At 35.1% G+C, this 23044-nt stretch overlaps 2 protein-coding genes across 2 annotated transcripts; both read left to right on the plus strand.

Moving 5' to 3' along the window:
• The first annotated feature begins 18225 nt into the window (after positions 1–18225).
• On the plus strand, positions 18226–19340 carry LOC141701990 (uncharacterized). The gene is made up of 3 exons (XM_074505707.1): positions 18226–18551; positions 18647–18982; positions 19190–19340. The coding sequence occupies exons 1-3, from the start codon at positions 18226–18228 to the stop codon at positions 19338–19340; spliced, it is 813 nt and encodes a 270-aa protein (XP_074361808.1).
• A 391-nt stretch (positions 19341–19731) lies between these two features.
• Positions 19732–20202, plus strand: LOC141701991 (secreted RxLR effector protein 161-like). The gene has a single exon (XM_074505708.1). It carries the CDS (start codon positions 19732–19734, stop codon positions 20200–20202), a length of 471 nt encoding a protein of 156 aa, XP_074361809.1.
• Positions 20203–23044: the final 2842 nt, after the last annotated feature.

Below are 23044 nucleotides of genomic sequence, written 5' to 3' on the forward strand. Positions count from 1 at the left end.
TGATAATGGCTAAATTAATCTAATATGTTTGAAGACACAATATATAAATAAGTACAAATTGTCAAAAAGTAAAAAAATTGTAAAATGTCCTTTCCTTTTGCATGACCCCTACATTTAGACAGTTTTATAATAAATTATTCAGAAAGGAAATAATTCCAGGAGTCCAGAAACCTATGAGAAAGCAAGTGACTTAAGCATTGTACAGCTTCATCATATATTTCACAAAGATAAAAGTTGGCTATTAATCTCTTTATGTTCAACTTGTAACTCAAAACTTAAGACACTGCTAGATTAGTTGTAGGTGGTTTTCCACTGTATAATTTCTATCTAATTAATTGGTGAGTACAGTGTTAGCATGGTCATCTCAAATTAGAACTAACATTTGTATTTATTTAGTAAAATAGTAGAGAATCAATTTATTTAGTAAAACAAAACATGTTACACTAATAACAGCAATAACCAAAAAACTTGAATCAGAGTTAAAAAGCTAAAGCTGTAAAACTCAGATTACACTCTTGGGGATGTGTGTGTGTTTCCATATAATCTATTTATAAACACTTGACACCGAATGTTTTGCATTAAAATTTGTCTATCAATTTCTTTACTTCCTGGACCATGTGAGGGGTGTCAATATGTCATACTTATAGATTCATTTTGATGATCTTACAAGTCTGACCAGGAACATGTATCATTCACAATTTCAGTTGCTTTTACAATTTCTTCTTTTTGTTTTACTTTACTTTTCTTGGGGGTTAAAACCACTGGAGTCGGCCACTTTTTCAGATACAATACCAGTGATGGTGAACTACAGTACCAAAATGTCTTATAAACAATTAAAGACTATGCTTAAATAATCCTGAGAGATGAGTGAATGTACAATATATCTGTAAAAATATAGATTAGTTATTTTTCCAAATTCAGTATTTACATTGAACAAATTAATTCTCGTGGTTAACCTAACTCAAGTTAGCCAAGTTTGAGGGCCTAACCTTTGATGAACATTTTCTTTTGCTACAAAAGAATCTCCTCTCTTCCACTTCATACTCAGTATCACGAAGTATTTATATCTCCATACTTAGATGACATTTACTTTCTCTATCTATATCTCAGCTACCAAAAATTAATTATTTCTTATTTTCTGAGCAATTGTTCGTGCATCAGTTTAACCGTTTTCAACTTTAACATATTCACTAAATTTCTTGCAATCACACTTATTGGGTGAAGTTTAGTTGTCTTTTGTGACTTCTTTTAAGTTAAAGTTATTGCTTAATTTTAAATGTATAATGAATTAGTGTCTATTTAGATGCTATCTAACTTGCACCTTGTATAATTATTGTATATTATTTCTTGACTTCATTGTAGGCTCTGTCCAGAGGGTTACATCTGCATTGTCGATGTTATTTAGCGACTTCAGTCTGAAATATTTTTTGTAGGATACTGTTGGTTCAATGAAGCTATGGGAAATCACCAGGGAGGTTGTTATTGAAGACTATGGAGAGGTTTTTAATATGCCCTCACTTGATATAGTCTTATGTATGGAAACAATGTTTTTTAGTCCGATATGTTCTGTTTACATGTGGTTGTGATTTGTAAATATTACTTTATTCTTCTGATTGCATATTCTTTTTTCCAAGGTCAATACTTTTTCAGATGCCTGATATATAATTTTTATTATGTCCATTTCAGGTCTCTTTTGAAAAGAAAAACGAAGAGCTTTTTGAGATCGCGAGAGCTGGTTGTTATGTTGTGTTTTTTTAAAAGGAAGAAATTTGTTAATGTTGACTTTTAGGTTAGTATTCGTGCATGGTTTACTGTGGATGCCCGACTTTGAAGCTTGTCTATACATTTGGATACCCCACAATGCTTCTCATCTGAGATGTATTCTGCGGATCTTAATATTGTTGGTAAACCCGAAGATGACAAGGTAAACTTTCAAAATTGTACCCACCGTATCTCACATATCTCTGTTGGATTTTAAATTTGACTTACTACTGTCCAAATAGTATTTACCTTGCTATTGAACCGAATTAGATTAATTTCAACCAGGGAAATGGTTGTTATAAGTTTTTTGCTTTGTATTTGTTAGTCCTTTAACAATATAGCAAGAATTACAGAAGGGGGGTTAAATGGAATTCTTGAACCTTTTTCTTAAAATAAAAATGTTCAAACTCGAATATATATAAGTGTATTGATTAGCACAATGCGGAATAAAAACTTAAGTGAACCAAAACACGAGTAATTAAAAACAAGAGTCTTTAAAAACTTTCTGGTGGCTTTAAACAATTCCACTAGAGATATATATTATATCGAGAGAACTCTGTGTGCAAGAATGCTTACAACTGCTTACAAATATGAACTACTCAGAATACAGAGAAATGCTAATAATTCTGCTTACAAATGTTTCTCACTTTTTGTATCTCAGTTCTTGTTTTCTATTTGCTACTTCTTGGTTTATATATTACCAAGATTACAAAGTCAAAAGAGAGGATCATTATAAAAACTATCGGGTCTAATGCTTTGCTACTTTGTTCTCTATTACCCAGTTAATAGGCTTCCTCATTCCATTTGCATACACTTCGACGCATGTGACCAGTTGTCACTGTCAACTGATATTTGAATTCTTTATCCGTTGAGTACATGATCATCCGTCGACTTTATGATCATTCGTTGATGGCTTCATTGATCATCCGTCGACTGCTATATTAAACATCCGTTGATAGGCATTTGATCATCCGTCGATGGCTTTGTTAATCATCCGTTGGTAGCTATTTTGGCACTTGACTTCAATTCATTTATACAGAATTACAAGACATCATCTATGTACAATTAATCAACCTATTCTGCATATATAGTTAAAGTCAACATGACTTATATGCTACTACAGAATCTATACAAAGGTGTATGTAGAAATGAGCTACAGACTTATTATTACATAAGCCACTCACTCGATGGATAATAAGTCATCATCCGTCGGGACTATAATGAGTTATCCGTCGGGACTATAATTCTTATCCGTCGAGTGCTACATTATTTCACTAAGTAAAATCTACTTATGTGTTTTGTTCATGAAATCATCAAGTACACAACATATGCACAACAATCTCCCCCAATTTATGTCTACTGGAATTGTAGCCATAAATTAAGACATACTTGATGATAACAAAACACCCTAAACATACAGCTTTAAAGAAAAGTAGATAATACTGAAAAGTGCTTCAAATAACAAAATGTACAAAGTTTAGCGCACAATCATTTTCAAGATGCTCCTCTAGCCTGAGCAGATTTTTCTAGTTTCTTGAAGGTCTGGATCTTCTTCCAAGCTTTCTGTTGTTTTCATCAATCTGATTTTGGAGCTGCCTGTGGAATTCCAATTCATCAGATTCTGAGAGATTTAGCTTTCCTTGCATTTCCAAGAGAGTCTCATTGCTGGAGATGCTCAATTGGTCTTCTAATCTGAAGAATCTTCTCACACCTTTGTTATCTATGAACTCCATCAGCCAGTATGGCCTTAGATGCACTCTTCTCCCAGTGTATAGGATAATTAGAGTCTTTGGGAGTGCATCTTTTGCTCTAACACTCCTTAGTTCTTCAATCTTCTTCAATACTAGTCTTCTTGCAGTGATATTAAACCCAAAGTTCTTCTTGAAAGATGAATAAACTTTAATCAGTACAACTTGGCTCTCTTGAAGAATCCTATGAAGTGGCCACTGAATCTCCTTTCCTCCTTTGTACTTGAACACTAACCTTTCACGTAGGTTTCTGAATGCATCAATTCCTCTCACCTCATCTAGTTCATCCAGATAGAGGTTTAGATCAGGAAATTCTTTGATGTCACACAAGTACATGTAGTCTCCCTTATTGACTTTGGGCTGAGTTTTAACTACAGACTCGGATTTGGAGGTGACAACTTCACTTTCTTGACTGCTCTTGACTTTGTCCTTTTTGGCTTGCTAAGGATTGGTAGATTGAAGTCTGGAATTGGTATGTTATCCCAATCTATTGGCTCATCCTTGGGCACAATAGGTTCACCATGAATATTCCTGTAGGGATCCACCACCTTTATGTCTTCAAATACCACAAAAGGCTTTGTTGCTTGAGTTGTAATTGGTGTGGATATCTTAGGAAATTGATCTTCCAATTCCTTGTCAACAATATCCAGTTTTCTTTTAGTTCTTTTAGCCAATTCTTTCTTTCTTGGAGATTTCTTTTGTTCTTCAACTTGCTTCCTTGATTCAGTAGCTTCAGATGGTTGAGAGAGAATTTGTTGTGATGTGTTTACAACATGTAGCTTGGCCAAGATAGCAATCTGATCTCTCTTTTGTTTAGCCTTTTTAGCATCTAGAGCAGCCTGCTTCTTTTCCTGCTTCAATCTAGATTTTTCTTCTCTCTTTGCTTGAGCAAATTGAGGGTGGCCAGCCACCACACAAATTTCTTTCCCATTTCTGACAATTTTAGCAACCCTTCTTTTAGAAATTGAATCAGCTGGATCTGTATAGAAGATAATTGATCTTGACAGAAGCTTCTTTTCATCAGGCTTGGGTGTCTCATACACAAAGTCCAAGGGGTTCTTCAAAGATGATTTTGAGTAGTTTGCCCTTGGTTTAAGAATCATTTCAGCCTTTGGAGACTTGATGCAGGAGGATTGTCCTCTTTTCAGATAATTCATGCTCATCTCATGCACACTAATTTGCTTGACTTGAGAGTGATGGATGGCTGAATTAACTGGCTCCTTGACAAGTTCAAACTTTTTCTGTATCTCCTTATCAATTTTCTTCCAGTTGACCAAACTCAACTTTTCCTTCTCAGCAACTTTCAAGTTAGCTGCTGCTGCTTGAATCAGATCTATACCATCTACAACTGGTGGCTTTGAGACAGTAATTGAAGGCACAATTACTTTACTGATTTGTATCTGAAGTTTCTCCCCCTCACTTGGTCCTTTCTCCCCCTTTTTGTTATCATCAAGTTGAGGAGTCAAGCCTTGTGCTTTAGCCAGTTGCATTAGAAGACTGGTCTGAGACTGTTGATTTTGAAGAATGGTGACCACGGAGTTTTCAATAACTTGAACTCTGTCCTCCAATTTGGCCAGCTTCTTTTCAGCATCTGATTCTCTTCTCAGTCTCAGGAGCAGATCCTGCATGGTACCATAGGGCATTATTAAATCCAGCTTATCAGAATTGTAGGTCTTCAAGTCAGCTATATCCTTTTTAAGTTCATCCACACTCAGATTCTGTCTTAATTGCTGTAGCTCCATGAGATGTAGAGAATCTAGGTGGGCTTGAAGAATAGCCTTGGTACCAGCATTTGAGGTATTCTGAATGGCCTTTTGGATAGACATGATTTGTTTGACTAAGGATACATTGAATTGTCCTGGTGTAGACTCCTTTGTCAATGCCCATTCAGGTAGATCTGGAATAGAACTTGGGCCTTCATCTCCCCCTAAGTTCATGCTTCCATCAAATGAAACAGAGTCATCATCATTAGAATTTACTACAAATTCTTCAGATGGCTCACCTGCTGTAGAAGGCATTAAATTAACAACAGCTTTATCCCTTTGTAGAGATTCTGAAGTATGTATTAGATTTAAAGTCTTCTCTGCCTCCTCATTGCCCTGAGCAGCCAATAGTTGATAGGCTGACACAGGATGAGTAAAAGTGTCAGCATCCAAGGAAATGTTATCAATTACAGCTTTGTAATGTTGCTGAAATTGTCTTTCCTTTTCTGCATCATCCACAATCATTGACTCATGAGCAATGGCTGGATCCACCCTTATATCCTCTGTACCTGCTTTTCTCTCATGTTCTCTCTTTTGTTGCATCAGGGTCTCACCCTTGCTTCCTACCCTCACACCCTCACCATCACCTACTAAGGTGGGACTCCTCTCACTCCCTTTTGCCAATCCTGAAGAAATGGATTGCAGATTTTCACTCATTTCCTCTCCTTTTTCCTGGGAGCAACCCAGCCTCTCACTCAAGACACTCTGCTCTCTCAATCCTAAGAGTGACTGTACAACCACTAAATTTTCTGCACTTGAAATAATTGAAGTTTGAAGTTGTGCAGAGATACTCGACGGATGAGTGATATCCATCGAGTGAGTGGTTTTGCTGTCCGACGGATAACTGCTAGGCTTATCCGTCGGGATACAATCACTACTCGATGGATGAGCAATATCCGTCGAGAGAGTAGAAATGAATGAGGTGGGAAGAGAAACTATTGTTGACTCTGTGCTGATTGAACAAATTTTAGGCACAGATGACACAACAGTTTCTGAAAGAATTGGCAAGTGAGCCAACAAATCATCTAAAAGATGATGCTCACTTGCACTGGATTTTGGCTTCCCCAACAGAGTTAAAGAAGGGGAATCAGGAATTTATGTGTTTATCATATCCACATCCAGAGAATTTGTTGGTGAGTATGGTGTTTGAGGTGCTCTTATAACTAGAGATTTTGGATGTGACTCCATATTTATTGGAGCCACATCAAACTGAACTTGAGAAGGTGCAGTGACTGTGTTTTTAGCACCAGTTTGCACTATGTGTGTATCCTGTGCATCCCAAGAGGTTTTAGATTTCTTCTTTCTTGTATAAGTTTGGGGTGAGCTTGTGTCCCTAAGCATCTTGGCCTGTGCTCTTGGTTGAGAGTTTTGTTCAATAACTATATCCTTTTGGGAGGATGCATCTAGAAGTGAGCTTTTATCCTTTTTAAGCACTGCAGTTTGTTGGGAAACTGCAGTGTGGCTAGGCTGGGATTCACTCAACTCTCCAACCTTATTTTTGGGGTTTCTTTGATGTTCACCCATTCCCTCACCTGACTTTCCCTCCTTCACACTCCCCTCCTTGGCTTTTGTGGATTTTTCAACTGGCATCTTTTGAGAGATACCAGAGGGGGTTTTCTTTGATTTCGATTTGGAAATAGTAGTAGGTTTGGCAGCTTTGGTAGGCAACTGTTTGGTTATTGGCACAGTTGCCATAGCTACTCCTGAACTCAAAGAAATTATGGAGGTTGGAATAGTTGTAGGGATGGATGAACTTACCTCAGTTACCTGAGGTGCCTGCATTACAGGAAACTAGAACATTGGCACATCCTTGTGATGATTAGCCCTATTCAAATCTGCAATGAGCCTTCTCTCTTGAACCCAACAATCCAGTTTGTTGTTAGGGTTCTCAAGCACAATCTCTTCACAGAGGTGGTTAGCCAATAACATAAGAAATCTAGCATAATACACATTCTTACCTCTTTTAGCTAACTCACCTAATTTAAAACCTAACTCAAACAAGACAAGGTCACTGAAATTATAAAATTTATCTGTAACTAGCATATATAGCATGTTAAGCATGGAAATATTCACTGAATCAAAATTACTGATCTTTCCTGAGAAAATCTTTGTAACTACATCACACAAGAAACTCCACTCCTTCCTAAGACCCATTCTCCTAATATCACTCAGTTTAGAAGTATGAAGTGCATAGTGCATGGAATTAAGCATATTGATAATATCAGTGTCATTGTGTGGTGAAGTCACATTGTTATCAGGAATTTTGAAACATGCTTTTATCACATCACTATTGATACATAATTATTTACCTTTGATGGTTAGAGTGATGGTCTTCTCAGTAGAGTTGTAGGTAGCAGTGGTCCACATCTCTTCAACAACTTCACAGAAGATTCTGGGTGATTCCAGCATGGCATAATTGAGCTTGCAATTCTTCACAAAGTCCATCATCTTGTGATAGTCATCTGATTGCTGAATACCCTTGTTAACTAATGCAGTGAAATTGTTCTTCTCATAAATGAACCCAGTTTGAGAAATAATCATTACAACAGGTGCCACTGTTTAGAGAATAAAAGCTTGAAGAGAAGGAGAGTAAGTGCTTGAGAGAGAATGAAATTAGAGCAGTTGAATTTGAGAATGATAAAAGAAAACAATTGCAATGAAATAAGCTTTTATACTATCTTAAAAATAACTGATAAAAATAATAATGTAAAATAAATTAACCAATAAAAATGGCCTAAAATAGCCGTTTTAAAATAAACTGTAAAAATTCCACCCATTATCCGTCGTGTAATGCTTACAAACTGTAAGTACACTCGATGGATAATGTACAGGGAATTAATGGCTGAGATTAAGACAACTCGATGGATGAGGATAAACTGTTATCCGTCGAGACATAAAATATTCTAGAAAAGTAATTGATTTTTATTAGCAAACTGTATGTCGACGGATGACCAAACTCGATGGATAAGGGTCATCCGTCGAGATGTAAATTTTGACTTAGCCAAAATTTCATCCAAGACTGAAAAATCAATTAAATTTCTGGCTGCATATCAACTTGCAAAATAACTCAGATAGATTTAAGAGTAATTAAGCATACCTAACTCACTTACCAACCTTAAAAAGGTGGATTCATCCAGTGGCTTGGTAAAGATATCTGCAAGTTGCTTCTCACTTGGAACAAAATGTAGCTCCTCAGTACCATTCATTACATGTTCCCTTATGAAATGGTACTTGATATCTATGTGCTTTGTCCTTGAATGTTGCACTGGATTTTCAGTGATGGCAATTGCACTTGTATTATCACAGAAAATTGGAATCCTCTCAACTTACAAACCATAGTCCAGCAATTGATTTCTCATCCATAAAATCTGTGCACAGCAACTTCCAACAGCAATATATTCAGCTTCAGTTGTAGAAGTAGAAACTGAATTTTGCTTTTTACTGAACCAGGACACAAGCTTGTTTCCTAGAAATTGACAGGTTCCTGTTGTACTCTTTCTATCAATTCTACAACCTGCATAATCTGCATCTGAATAACCAGTTAGATCAAAACCAGAATCTCTAGGGTACCAAATGCCAAGGTTTGGTGTTCCCTTGAGATATATGAAAATTCTCTTAATAGCTATTAAGTGAGATTCTCTAGGATCAGCCTGAAATCTAGCACATATAGAAGTAGCAAACATTATATCTGGCCTACTAGCTGTTAAGTACAGAAGTGAGCCAACCATGCCTCTATAACTTGAAATATCCACAGACTTTTCAGTAGTGTTTAATTCAAGTTTAGTTGCAGTGGCCATGGGAGTTTTTGTAGATGTGCAATTCATTGATCAAACTACTTTAAACGATCAAAAATATATTTAGTTTGACTAATGAATATTCCATCACTAACTTGCTTAACTTGTAAACCAAGAAAGTAAGTTAGTTATCCCATCATGCTCATTTCATACTTACTTTGCATCAATTTGGCAAACTTTTTGCAAAGTTTCTCATCTGTAGAGCCAAAAATAACATCATCTACATAAATTTGAACAAGTATACTAGAGCCATTAACATTCTTGAAAAATAAAGTTTTATCTACAGTACCTCTTGTGAAGTGATTTTCCAAAAGGAACTTTGATAAAGTGTCATACCAGGCTCTAGGTGCTTGCTTCAGTCCATAAAGTGCTTTCAAAAGATAATATACATGTTCTGGAAAATTTGGATCTTTAAAAACAGGAGGTTGACTGACATATACTTCTTCCTCCAAATCTCCATTCAGAAAGACACTTTTGACATCCATTTGATAGACCTTGAAATTGGCATGGGCTGCATAGGCTAAGAAGATTCTGATGGCTTCAAGTCTTGCAACAGGAGCAAATGTTTCATCAAAATCGACAGAATTTAAACAACAAGTTCTATTTAAGCAAGTATATAGCATGGTAATGAGATGACAATATTATAGAGATAATCAAGGTGCGAATTTAACATTAGTTCGAATGAAAAGTGCGAATAAAGTACGAACAGGAAATAAAGTGCAAATAAAGTCTTTCTGAAACAATCCGGGTACAAGGTACAAATGGAAATGAAAGTACTAATCAACAACGATGCTGGAAACAAGTGGACTATATGATAGTCTAAGAGGATGATGGTGGGGGAACAGGGGCATAGAGACGGCTAATCACTCGGCGGAGCTCGTTGGCAATGGCGGTAAGAGTGATCTGACTCTCTCTCTCACAGTGTGGAATCATTAATGATAATCAGTCCTCAGCCATCTGGATGATCTCCTAAAGCCTAGGTATCAGTCGGGGTCGGTCGACCTCGTCGTTCGAGTTCTCGCAATACAGCTGGTCCACCCTACGTCGAAGATTCACGTTCTCGCCCTCCAGTCGATCAACCATCAATACCATCTGCGCGTAAAGAGGGAATGGCATAGTAGAAGGGAATCCGGGAGTCACTGAGAATGATACCTGTCAAACAGTTATATATATATATACGTGGTTATAAATAAAAGGGTTAGAAAACCTATAGATTCTAACGTCCCAAAACCCAAATGATCTAAGTTCATCCGATTATCTAAATTCCTATCTTATCTTCATTTATCCCATGTTGTTCAGTGACTCAAACCTGTGGCTCTGATACCAACCTGTGACGAACCCACACTACTAACTAGCAGAAATATGCATAATAATTAAACATTAAAGTACTACAAAAGATAGAATATTAAGGCTACAACCCTTATCCACAATCCCCGAATACACAAGAATGAGTTTGAAAAATATCTAACATATTCATTATTACAAATCAAAAATATCTTAAGTCAAATTACTACTAAATTTTAAACCCAAAGTTTACAACCCTTAGGGAACTACTAGTTCCCTACCTGCTCCAATATCTGATGGTAGGCATACCTCGAGTCCCCAGAAGTCTTACGCGCGGTTTGCTTGAAACGAACCATCTTCGGGTTTCATTGAAGGGATAACATCAATAACAATATCAATGAGAAAAATGCTCATCAAGTGAATAACAGTATATAACAATGCATCATAACCGTGATAAAATGATAACAGAAGATAAATCAGCAATATGAAATCTCAAATAGAAGATCAAGTTATAATGAGTGAATGAAATTGGAAATCACACATCGCTATGACCAATGAGGGGTGATCAGCCCACATCAAAGCTCCGAACCACATTACAAGTGATTCACAACCATTGAGGATCCTCGGCACACATTGGCCATATAAAAGCCATCAGGCACCCTGCTACTGAGGTTTTAACGGTGACTGGTGCCTCAGTATTATCAAAACATACCATCCAATTCCTTTTAATTTAAAAAGGATTCTTGATCAAGGACAAGATAACAAGGGTTGGTATTGTCAAAGTTCAAATGAAGGAAACTGATACTAGTGTTTGGGTTTCCAAAGGAAATGATTCTAGGTTTTGAGGGTATTAGGATTCACATGATTTATTAAGGAACTATTGTAGGGTATTCACATGGATATTAGGTAATATGTGAGGAAAAGGAATCAATTCAAGTATGAAAGAGATTAACTAGATTCAAAATTTAATCATTGGGTGATGTCAGGGACTAATTAATCTTATTGAAACCGTAGTCATGCATTCACGGGGTTTTTAACCACAAGCAACAAAATTATAGAGGTATGTTGAGAGTTCACTTTCCTGGACTATGATTACTGAGTACTTGAATTGAATCGTCTATGGGCTCCTTTCCTGGCCTTCTACTTGAACCTATGATAAATAGTATCCTCATTACAATTCTTGCTACTACCCTTTCACGTATACTATGAATATGCATATACACATATACACACACATATATATACACTTAAATTCTACTAATTACAAATAATATATGAACAATATAAATCACATAACACATAGCAAGAAATGACATGGCAATTTATTACTTAGTTAATAGTACACATTTTGATTCTATTTACGGCCTTAGTCACTTATGCATTTAATCTCATACATACAATTATCATGACCAATACTCCTAATCCTCCTTACAAGACCTTAACTTAACCTAAATTCAGTAAGGCACACTTATGCCTCACTATAAATGACTCACAAATGCAATACACACTATTTGACTTATCAAATGCACACCTTGGCACCAATGGTGTACCTTGGCAAAAATATGAAGTTCTACCTTAGGCCTTTGCTATATTTTGACTCCTATGACTTCTTATGACTTTAAGCTAACTTTAGCAGTTGGTTTGACATCAAAGCCTCACTTAAAATACACACAAATGCAACGCACCTCTCTAAAGCTTCTAAAGGAAACTCTAATGGTGACTCTCGGGTATTTTGGTGGAAATAAGGTATATCCACCTTGGGTCTTCACACCAAACAAACTTTTAAAGGTCATTAAGACTCTAAACTGACTCTCAAAGTTGGAATGACTCAAAGGCCTTACTCAGGCCTCCCTAGGCCTTAAGTGGAAGTTGACATAAAACTGCCTTCCCTGATTTCCAAACTTCCCTAATTTTACCAACTTAAAACTCACCTATTTAGTTCAATTATAGGTTTTAATGACTTGTTAAGCTTTCTAAGACTTCTTACATCTATTTAGACCAAGGTCCCATGAAGGACTAACCTATGACATGCTGATAATCAACCAAAAGTCAAGTTTACCCAAATCTGCCCCATTTTGAGTTGTTCTCAGGTTTGTGTGTGTGTGCCTAACCAAATACAAGCTTTTATGCAATCTAAAACTACTGGACTCAAGTATGAACCAAGTCTAAACTCCCTTGAGCTCAGGCCTACCAAGTCCTTGCTAAAACTCACCTAAAATGACCTAAACTTGTAGTACAAAAATCTTCCCAACTAATATCAATGCGACTCCTTCCACCTTAACTCCTTTCATTACACAAAAACCAAATAATAATCAACAACAGACCAAGGCAAGCCCTAACATACACTAATACCTACTGACTAACAACATTTAAGTCTCATTTGCAATTCTATTTAGCATGAAGATCTCTTATAAAAACAAGTAAGATAACACATCACAAGACAAGCCATCACTTAGCATTTTAAGCAAGAATTCGAAGTATGCATGCATGGTAACTTCATGATAGCTACTGACCTTAAGCTCATTTCATTATATATAACTTAAACTAGCATTTCATAACCAAAAACCACAACATGCATCTCATACAAGTCAAACACCAAAACATAAAATCAACAAGTATAGTTTTTACTTAGAAAATCACTTGTAAATCAACATGCAAGTACTATATCCAACATGCAAGTGCTAAAATCAATATGCAAGTACCAAACTTAAGGTATCTTGATGAAAAAATAGCATGCAAGGGTTTAATCTTAACAAAACAACATTTATAAGGAGTAAGACTTTAAAAATCAATATGCATGGTCATTTTTCATAAAAACTTCCCAAAATCGACACTTTACATTCGGCTCCTAAGAAATCATTGCCAAATGTTTATGAACAATGAGTATAACTTGGTAAAATAGAAGTGTAACATCCCCCCAAGATCATATCTTGTTCATTCTATAAGCCACCAAGGTTGCAACCTTAAGTTCATAAGAACCAAGGTCTCAACCTCGGCTTCTTCAACATGGATACATAAAACTCACCTCAAAATGATGCTACTCCACTAAATGATAAAGTTCTTGGCTTGACTAACTTGAAAAGTGAAAGAAGATGAAGAAAAATGAAGAAAATGGCAAGAATGAGGGTGGGGATGGGCTTCGGCCAAGAGGGAGTAAAGAGAGGAGAGGAGAGGGTGTTTGAGTGGGTGTGTTGATGAAAATAAGGGCACTCACTTGGTTTTTATCTCTTTAATTTGACTATAAAGGTAATGGAATGAGGAATGTACAATAATGTCCTTCTTACTAATAGTGACAAAAATGCATGCAAGGTTAAAGAGGTAATTTTGCATGTTAGTGGGTTTGGAATGGAAAATACTAGCCTTGGACTCTCTTATAAGCTTAGATGCATGCAAGGGTATACTAGTAATTCAATAATTAATAAAATTATGATTAAAAATAATGAATTTTAGTAAATAAAATATAGCTTCATAAATCACAAAATTAATACCATAAATACTATGCAATTTTAGAAGTTTTATAAAGCTGTTTTCAAAAATTTCGAACAAGAATATATTTTGAAATATATATATATATATATATATGCTTAAGCAATAATTTGAATCTCAAGGATCAGAACTTGTAAAAGTGTTTACGGAAATATAGTAAATAACAATATGAAATAGTGATAACAGAGTGAATTATAAACTTTATATTAACTTTGTTCAAAACTCCAATCATAATATTAATATTCATTTTGATGTCAATGTCAACTTAGATATCAATACAAATTTTGATACTAACAACATCCCATACTGAAGTGAACAAGCTAGGTATGATATCAATTCCGAAATTGTCCAATTTGTGCAATGTGGATATTCTACCAGGGCAAATGAGCCAAATATGATATGCATATCTATCAATTCTGAGTTTTTTCCAAACCAAAATACAATAAGGGACCTCTAGAAGTCTGAATCTGGTTGCATCCCAAATATGCCATGATTTCACTCTTTGAATAACAATATTGTTCCAGAGAATTTTATCCTCTTTACTGAGATCAAAAGTTGGAAAATTGAAATTATTAATCCAGTTCTGTAACCCCGGGTCAATATGGTGAATTTTGGAGTTGGGGACTGGCAATACCCATGAACCTGAGTTAATACCAATTTTTGATATTAACAAAAAATTAAATATCAATATCACTTTTTGATATAAACTACGCAACAACAATTTATGATAAATATAATACATAGCTCATATTGCTTCGCCGCCACGGCCTCTTACGCATTTATCCAATCTTAAAACTTTTTATTGAAAGGAGCCATAATAATTGACACCCTTACTAATTCTATTCCCCTATTCATTTATCTATTCTGAATTTAGAATATAGAACATTTGTATAATTTAGAATCTGAACATTTGTACAAATGTTTTATTTATTATGAATTAAATAAGAATAAATCAATTAATAATAATATTAATTTATTATCCAATATCTTTATATAATTTTAAAAGCTCGAAATAATTTTAAAATATTAATTAGTTTATTTATATATAGTCCAATAAGGCTCCGATTTACATCACTGTGATAATGATGTAATGGTCCTTAGACTTGAAATAGTTATATTTTTATACGAGAATTAATGTACTTTGATTACATTAAAATTTACCTTTTACTACGCCATAAGTGGGCTACTGCAATATTTTTTAAAAAGCGTTACAAACATTTCATTGCGGTAACTCAGAAATCTGAGGTCTATTGTAACACCATGAAATTGGTGTTATAATAGCCATTAACCTAGTGTTACATGAATGCGACAGTGTTACACGACATTTAACAATAGTATGTGGTGTTATAATAGGTATTATTGTAATTTTTAAAAATTAAAGTAAATATATTATCATAAATTTACATTGTAAATTCTATTCTGGATCAATCATTACTATAAAATATTATATTTAATATTATATATATTTTTAAAATTTTAATATTTAATTTAAAAAATAAATAATAAAATATATAAATAATAAAAAAACATTTTCTGCTTATATAAATAAATAAACACTTAATTTTTGAATAAAAAATAAAATGAAATTATAGTTCCCAAGGTGAAAATGTTTGGGCGGTAGTTTTCCCCCAATTGAAAATTGACCGTCAAAAACACACAAACACAAACGGCTACACATATCTCTTTCTCTCTCGACCCACACATCTCTCTTTCTCTCTCGACCCACACATCTCTCTTTCGCTCTCTACGGGCACATCTCTCTTTCTCTCTCGACCCACTCTCTTCTTCGATTCAAACGTGGATTCAAGTATGGATTAGGTACTTGAATACACAAACACACACACTTTCTTTGGATTCAGTTACTAACATATCAATTTTCTCTTACAGGTTATTAGGGTTCTTCGATTTGGGGCTTCTTCGATTAAGTGGTAATACATCTTGCATTTTCATTTTTTACTCTTGCATTTAGTTGTATATCTTGTATAAACTGTTTTAGTAATAGTTTATATCTTCTATTTCACCGGACTGGAGTTTTTGAGGGGATTAAAGTGTTTCAGCGGATTGAAGTGTTTCAGGGGTTTAAAGCTTTCATTAAGGTAAACATATTTCACTAGGTTTATGCTTTTATATGTTTATATGTTTATGTGTTAATTTTTGTTTTTTTTGTATTTGTTCGATTGGGTTTATTGTGTGAATGTAATTTTGTATCTGGCTTGCTTGCTTTCTTCTGTTGGAAATAATCTAAACTCTATATGGTTTATTTGTTTATTTTGCATTGGTGTCTGGAAAACGTATTTGTCTGTGTTTTGAATAAGTCCCAGTTTGTTTAGCTATTTTGTAGGAGCAGTTGAGTAAGTGTAGATGGTGGAGTACTGATAGGAGTTGTTCCTGTTTTATAGGAGTAGTAGTTCTTTTTTCATTATATGTATGCATCGAGTCTGTAGTAATAACTTAACCTTTATTATTATCAAAGTTCAGCAGCAAGTTTATCTCAGCAAATACTCGTGTGTATTGTTCAGATTTCTCGTAATAGTGTGTGCATAATGTATGTGTTCATACTGTTAAACTTCATTTGCTATCAGAGCTCTCGAGCGTTGTATGCCAAAGTGTATGCCAAGACCAGTTATGACGGAGGGAGATAAAACAAAAGATGGGATGGTGGCGTTGAGCTATCCAATGTTGAGCAAGAGTAACTACACAACGTGGTCTCTTAAAATGAAGGTGAATATGCAAGCACACGACATCTGGAAGGCAGTGGAGCTTGCAGATCCAAAGGTTGCAGCTGAGGAAAAGAAAGATAGGTTAGCTTTGGCAGCCATCTATCAATCCATTCTGGAGGACATCTTATTGTCAGTGGCTGTTAAGAATACGACAAAAGAAACATGGGATGCCATCAAAATGATGTGCCTAGGTTCCGATCGCGTAAGACAGGCCAAGATGCAGACCTTAAAGTCAGAGTTTGAGGTGCTTAGCATGAAGGAGACATAAACTATCGGTGAGTTCTGTATGATGGTAAACGACCTAGTAACCAACATACGAGCGTTGGGTGAAATTGTTGAAAAATGTTATGTGGTGAAGAAGCTGTTGAGGGCTGTACCTTCTAGGTTTCTGCAAATAAGCTCTGTAATGGAGCAATTTGGAAAGTTGAATGAGATGTCAATAGAAGAGGCCGTGGGATCATTAAAGGCCATGAGGAAAAAACTCATGGCCAAATAGAGAAGCTTGGAAATCAATTACTCTTGACTGAGGATGAGTGGGAAAAGCGAAAAACAAATGGAGGGCAACTATTGTTAACCAAGGAGGAATGGTTAAAGAGAACAAGTACATGAGGAACTGACAGTTCACAAAACCAGAAATTTCGAGGAGGGTCTCAGGGATTTCATGGTGTGAGAGAAACAAGTAAGGTAAAATGTTTTAATTGTCACAACTATGGACATTTTGCTGCAACTTGTCGTAAACCACGACGAGGTAGGGAGACAAATCAAGAGGTGAACTTATCATAAATCCATGATAATGAACCTGCTTTGCTTATGGTAAAACAAGAAAAAGTGGAAGAACGAACACTCTTGTTGAATGAGAAAGATGTTCGACCAAAGTTAAGCAAAGATTCTGAGATGCAAACTGAATCCAACTTGTTATATTTGGATAACGGAGCTAGTAACCATATGACGGGGTTACGATCGAAATTCAAGGAGTTGGATGAAAGTATCACAGGTCAAGTGAAATTTGGGGATGGTTCGTTGGTTCATATGAAAAGGAAAGGCTGCTCATGAAGGTTATAAGATCTGCAAATCGGCTTTACAAGATCATAATGGAATCAAGCAAAGGTAGTTGCATGCTGTCAAAATTGAAAGATCCAGAGTGGTTATGGCACTTACGTCTTGGCCATGTGAATTTTCAGGCAATCAAACTAATGTCTAAAAATAACATGGCATATGGGATACATAAATTGTTGAATCCAAAGGAGATGTGTACGGGCTGTTTGATGTCGAAGCAGGCAAGGGGACTGTTTCTGAGCAAGGAAAACTTTTCATGAAAAGAAACCATTGGAATTGATCGATGGAGATCTTTGTAGACCAATTACTCCAGCCACTTTGGGAGGGTAACAAATATTTTCTACTTCTTGTTGATGATTTTAGTAGAATGATGTAGACCTATATGCTAAGAAGCAAAGACAAAGTCTTAAAAGCATTCAAAAAATTTAGAGTGATGATTGAGAAAGAAAAGGAAAACAAGATCAAGGTGCTAAGAACCGATAGAGGAGGGGAGTTTTGCTCTAACCAATTCAAATAATTTTGTGAGGACATGGGCATTATATAATATTTTAATGCACCCTACACACCCCAACAAAATGGGGTTGTAGAGCGCAGAAATTGTACCGTTGTAGCTATGGCACGCAGTTTTTTGAAGGAGATGAGACTGCCTTTAACGTTGTGGGGGGAAGCTGTAACGCACACGATATATGTGCTGCACAGATTACCTACAAGAGCTCTGACAGGGAAAACTCCTCGCGAAGCATGGACAGGAGCGAAGCCTGATGTGTCATACATTCGAGTTTTTGGGAGTGTCGCTCATATGAAAGTACAAAGTGGGCATACAACGAAATTAGAGGACCGAAGTAAAATGGTTATTTACCTTGGTAGAGAACCCGGTACTAAGGCTTCACGGTTGTATGATCCAATTAGTGGAAAAATACTAGTGAGTCGTGATGTTGTGTTCGAAGAAAATAGAGTTTGGCAGTAGGAAAATAAAGGAAAAGAAGGTGAACAACTGGGTGGAACCTTTTCGGTGGCTGTTGAAAATGTAACAGGGGTTACCGAAGAATAGATGAAGGCTCAAACTTCTCTGGTAATGGAAGAGTAGGGAATGGTGCCAGCATCTCTAGTAATGAAACGGAGGGGAACGGTGAAAGTGGTGCAACAATGAGTAACAGTCCATCAAGTATCAGTCTATTAAGCTCAAATACTGATGAAATCAGTACATCATCAGGTGACAGTAATCAACCCAATAAATTTCATTTACTTGATGAGATTTATAATGAAACACAGGAAATTGAACTCGAAGATGATCTATTGTTGCTGGGAATTGAAGAACCTACAGATTACAAACAAGCAGCGAAAGATAAAGAATGGGAGTTGGAAATGAAGTACAAGATTTATGCTATTGAAAAAATAAGACATGGGAGCTAGTGGAATTTCCACCAGGACAAAAGCCAATTGGTTTGAAGTGGGTGTATAAAATTAAGCGGAACACAAAGGGTGAAATCGTGAAGTACAAAGCGAGGGTGGTCGCAAAAGGGTTATGCTTATCGGCAGGGAGTAGATTTTGACGATGTTTTCGCACCATTAACTAGGCTGGAAACAGTAAGGCTTCTACTGGCTTTAGCATCAAAGAATGGTTGGGTAGTAGATCATTTAGATGTCAAGTCTGCTTTCCTCAATGGCGAATTGGAGGAGACGGTGTATGTGACACAAGCAGAAGGGTTCATTAAAGAAGGAAAATAGCAGATGGTGTATAGACTGGTGAAAGCTCTGTACCGCTTAAGACAAGCACCGAGAGCATGGTACTCAAAACTCAGCAAGGTTCTCGAGAGAATGGGTTTTTTTAAATGCCATATGAGCACGCTGTTTATACAAAACATGAAGGATCGGAGGTGCTACTTATTGGTGTATATGTAGATGATATCATGGTCACGGGAACTAGCATCGAAAATGTAAACAAGTTTAAACATCAGATGGGTGGGATATTTGATATGAGTGATCTTGGAAGGCTGTCTCATTACTTGGGCATCGAAGTAATTCAAGATGAGGGATTCATGAAGCTAAAGCAAACATCATATGCTCAGATATTGCTCGAGAAATTGGACTGAAGGACTGCAATTCTGCTAAATTTCCCATGGAACCAAAGGTGCAGATTGATAAAGATGAGAAGGGAAAGCCAATTAATTCTACTGAATTCAAAATCAGGGTAGGAGGCTTAAGGTATCTGGTTCATACTCGCCCCGATATAGCTTTTTCAGTAGGTGTTGTAAGTTGCTTTATGGAGAGGCCGACTATTCTTTATCTCAATGCAGCTAAACGCATCCTAAGATATATCACAGGTACACTGGAGTATGGTCTGATTTATGCAAAGGGGACAGGTAACTACTTATTTTATGGATACTTAGACAGTGACATGGGTAACAATGTGGTGGATCGAAGGAGTACAGGTGGGATGTCTTTCTATTTAAATGAAAGTCTGATTATATGGGTATCCCAGAAGCAAAGATGTGTTGCTTTGTCCTCCTGTGAAGCCGAATTCATGGCTGCTACTGCCAGCAGCATGCCAAGGAGTGTGGTTACGAAATCTATTAACACAAATAACTGACATGAAGCCTGGAGCCGTGGTGATCTACATTGACAACCGATTAGCAATAGAACTAGCTAAAAATCCTGTGTTTCACGGATGTAGTAAACACATTGATATACAATATCATTTTATTCGGGAATGCGTAGAGCGTGGTGAAATTATTGTGAAGCATATTCGAAGTGAGGAGCAATGAGCAGATGTGCTAACTAAGCCTATGACAACGATTAAGTTCAAAAGGATTCTTGAATTACTTGGAATCAGAAACTTGTAGAAAGGAGTTTAGATTACGGGGAGATTTGTTGGAAATAATCTAAACTCTATATGGTTTATTTATTTATTTGCATTGGTGTCTGGAAAACGTATTTTTCTGTGTTTTGAATAAGTCTTAGTTTATTTAGCTATTTTGTAGGAGCAGTTGAGTAAGTGTAGGTGGTGGAATACTGATAGGAGTTGTTCCTGTTTTATAGAAGTAGTAGTTCTTTTTTCATTATATGTATGCATCGAGTCTGTAGTAATAACTTAACTTTTATTATTATCAAAGTTCAACAACAAGTTTATCTATGCAAATACTCATGTGTATTGTTCAGATATCTGGGAATAGTGTGTGCATAGTGTGTGTGTTTATACTGTTAAACTACATCTTCTTCCTATTTTTTCTAAATTATAGTTTACCTTATCCTAGTGCCTTACTATTACTTGTTCCACTATTTTGATAATTATTTTCTTCAATCTTTTTGATGTATTATTCAATCACCACGCTAATTATAGTGATCGCATAGATTAAATGGATTTTGGGGTATTAATTTCTTCTACTATTAGATGATTGCTCTAAAAGTTGAAACTTTTGGAGAAACACATTATTGTTTCTGTGATGAACTTCTATTAGGAGTGTCCTGTTGAAACTTGGAAATCATTTTCATCAGTAATGGTTTATCCCTGTTTCTCCGGTGAATTTCTGGTTGAGCTCACATTATTGTAATCTCACCCGGTGCTTTCCAGTACAGTATTAAAAATTGCTCAATATCATTTATGCTAGTTTTACATTTGTACGATTCTATTAGAAGTGATTTAACAATCCTTTTAAATAAGGGCACTTGTTCACGTAAAGAAAGTGGTAGAAGTTTAAATGTTATACAACTTATGAAGAGAAAATAAATATATTTTGTATAACTACTTTTTAATAAATTCATTAATTAAAGATTTATCAAAGCATTTAGATTAATAAATATATAATTAAAATGAATTATAAATAATTTAATCAAATTAGATATTTGAAAATTAATAAAGCAAACAATTTCTAGAATTTAAAAACAATTCAGTTAATTATTAAAAAATTAAACTATTAAATAAAATATTAGTTTAAAAATAAATTTCTGAATTTTAATAAATCAGAAATCAAAAACAATTTTTATGAAAAAGTCTTTGGTTCTTGTGGATCAAAACGAGGTCGACTCTAGGTTAGAAAATCGGACCAACTCTGGGTCACGAAGAACATAAGACACTCTGGTAAAACTACAGATTTTGGCGAGGCTCCCATTGTGATGAAAATAACTCTGTTTTGAATGATTTTTCAGTTGGGTTTCGTTCAAAATTAAAACAACTAATATTAATTTATAACATCACTAACAATCAACCGTCGTAATTTCCGATCAAAAATTCGAACATCACGTTTGATTTTCGGCTAAACTCAACGCGACGAAAAAACTGAACAAACACCAACAACCACCGTGACGAATCGATAGCTCAATCTAAGCTTATAAATTACTCAATCCTACATAGCAATCAACATGAACGTACTATAAAAAATGACAACAAAAATCAAATAAAAATCATGATATAGCCCTCGACTATGATCAACATAACCCGTAATTAAACAATGAAATTAAACACATAATTGAACTGGAAATTACTAAATCAATCTAAATATAACATAAAAACAAATGAACAATTGATAAAAATGAATCCATCAAATTTGATGGGCTAAACAAAGTATGATTAGGATTCGATTTGTGTACTCAAATACTGAAATTGGAGTTCTACATCACCTTCAAATTTGATTTTGATTCTCACTTAAGCTCAAGAACAATAGAAACTGATTTTAGGGGATTTCCTTATTTTTTAAACAATTTTTTTTTCCTACAAATATTTATAACTACAATAACATATAGAAATATTTATTAATATTATTAATTAATATAATATTGCACCATACTACGACTCTTTTTCCGACCATGAATTCTAATTTAAAGATGCACATGAAAGGTTAACAATCATAAAAAAGATGGCCACAACATATTCTATACATAATCAAAATTTTTACTTAATAAATAGATTTTAAATCATAATCTAGACAACTGACAAACAACCAGAGTCTATGTATCATATCCTAGTCTAGAACATTGTCAGAGTCTATGTATGAGAGTAAATTATCCGAGTCGCCAGATCATCCTAAGTCTATATATATCATCTAACGATAAAATTAAGAAATTAGATATTTTGAAGGCAAATCTTAGAGATATCCTCGAATTATTTTATGTAAACGGAAAAAAAATCAGATAAAGTTGAAAGAAATACATCCGAGAGAGCTTTTAATAGAAGTCAGAAATAGTGCGTGATTTCATGTAATTTATCGAACTTATGGTTTAATAGAAAATAAGCTATAATAAATATTGTTAGTTAATACTTTCTGTCATTCATTGTAATATTTTTCAAATTTATTCTAAATTCTGATTTAGTTTAAATAGAATAGCTATTGATGTTTTTGCCACCTTTGATAGTTTTTTAATCCTAATTTATATAATACAAACAAGGTTAGACATTTTTTTTTATGTTTTTTACATAATATTAGAAGACTTAAAAA

This window comes from Apium graveolens, unplaced genomic scaffold (genome assembly GCF_009905375.1).
Source record: "Apium graveolens cultivar Ventura unplaced genomic scaffold, ASM990537v1 ctg45, whole genome shotgun sequence".
Classification (NCBI taxonomy): domain Eukaryota; kingdom Viridiplantae; phylum Streptophyta; class Magnoliopsida; order Apiales; family Apiaceae; genus Apium; species Apium graveolens.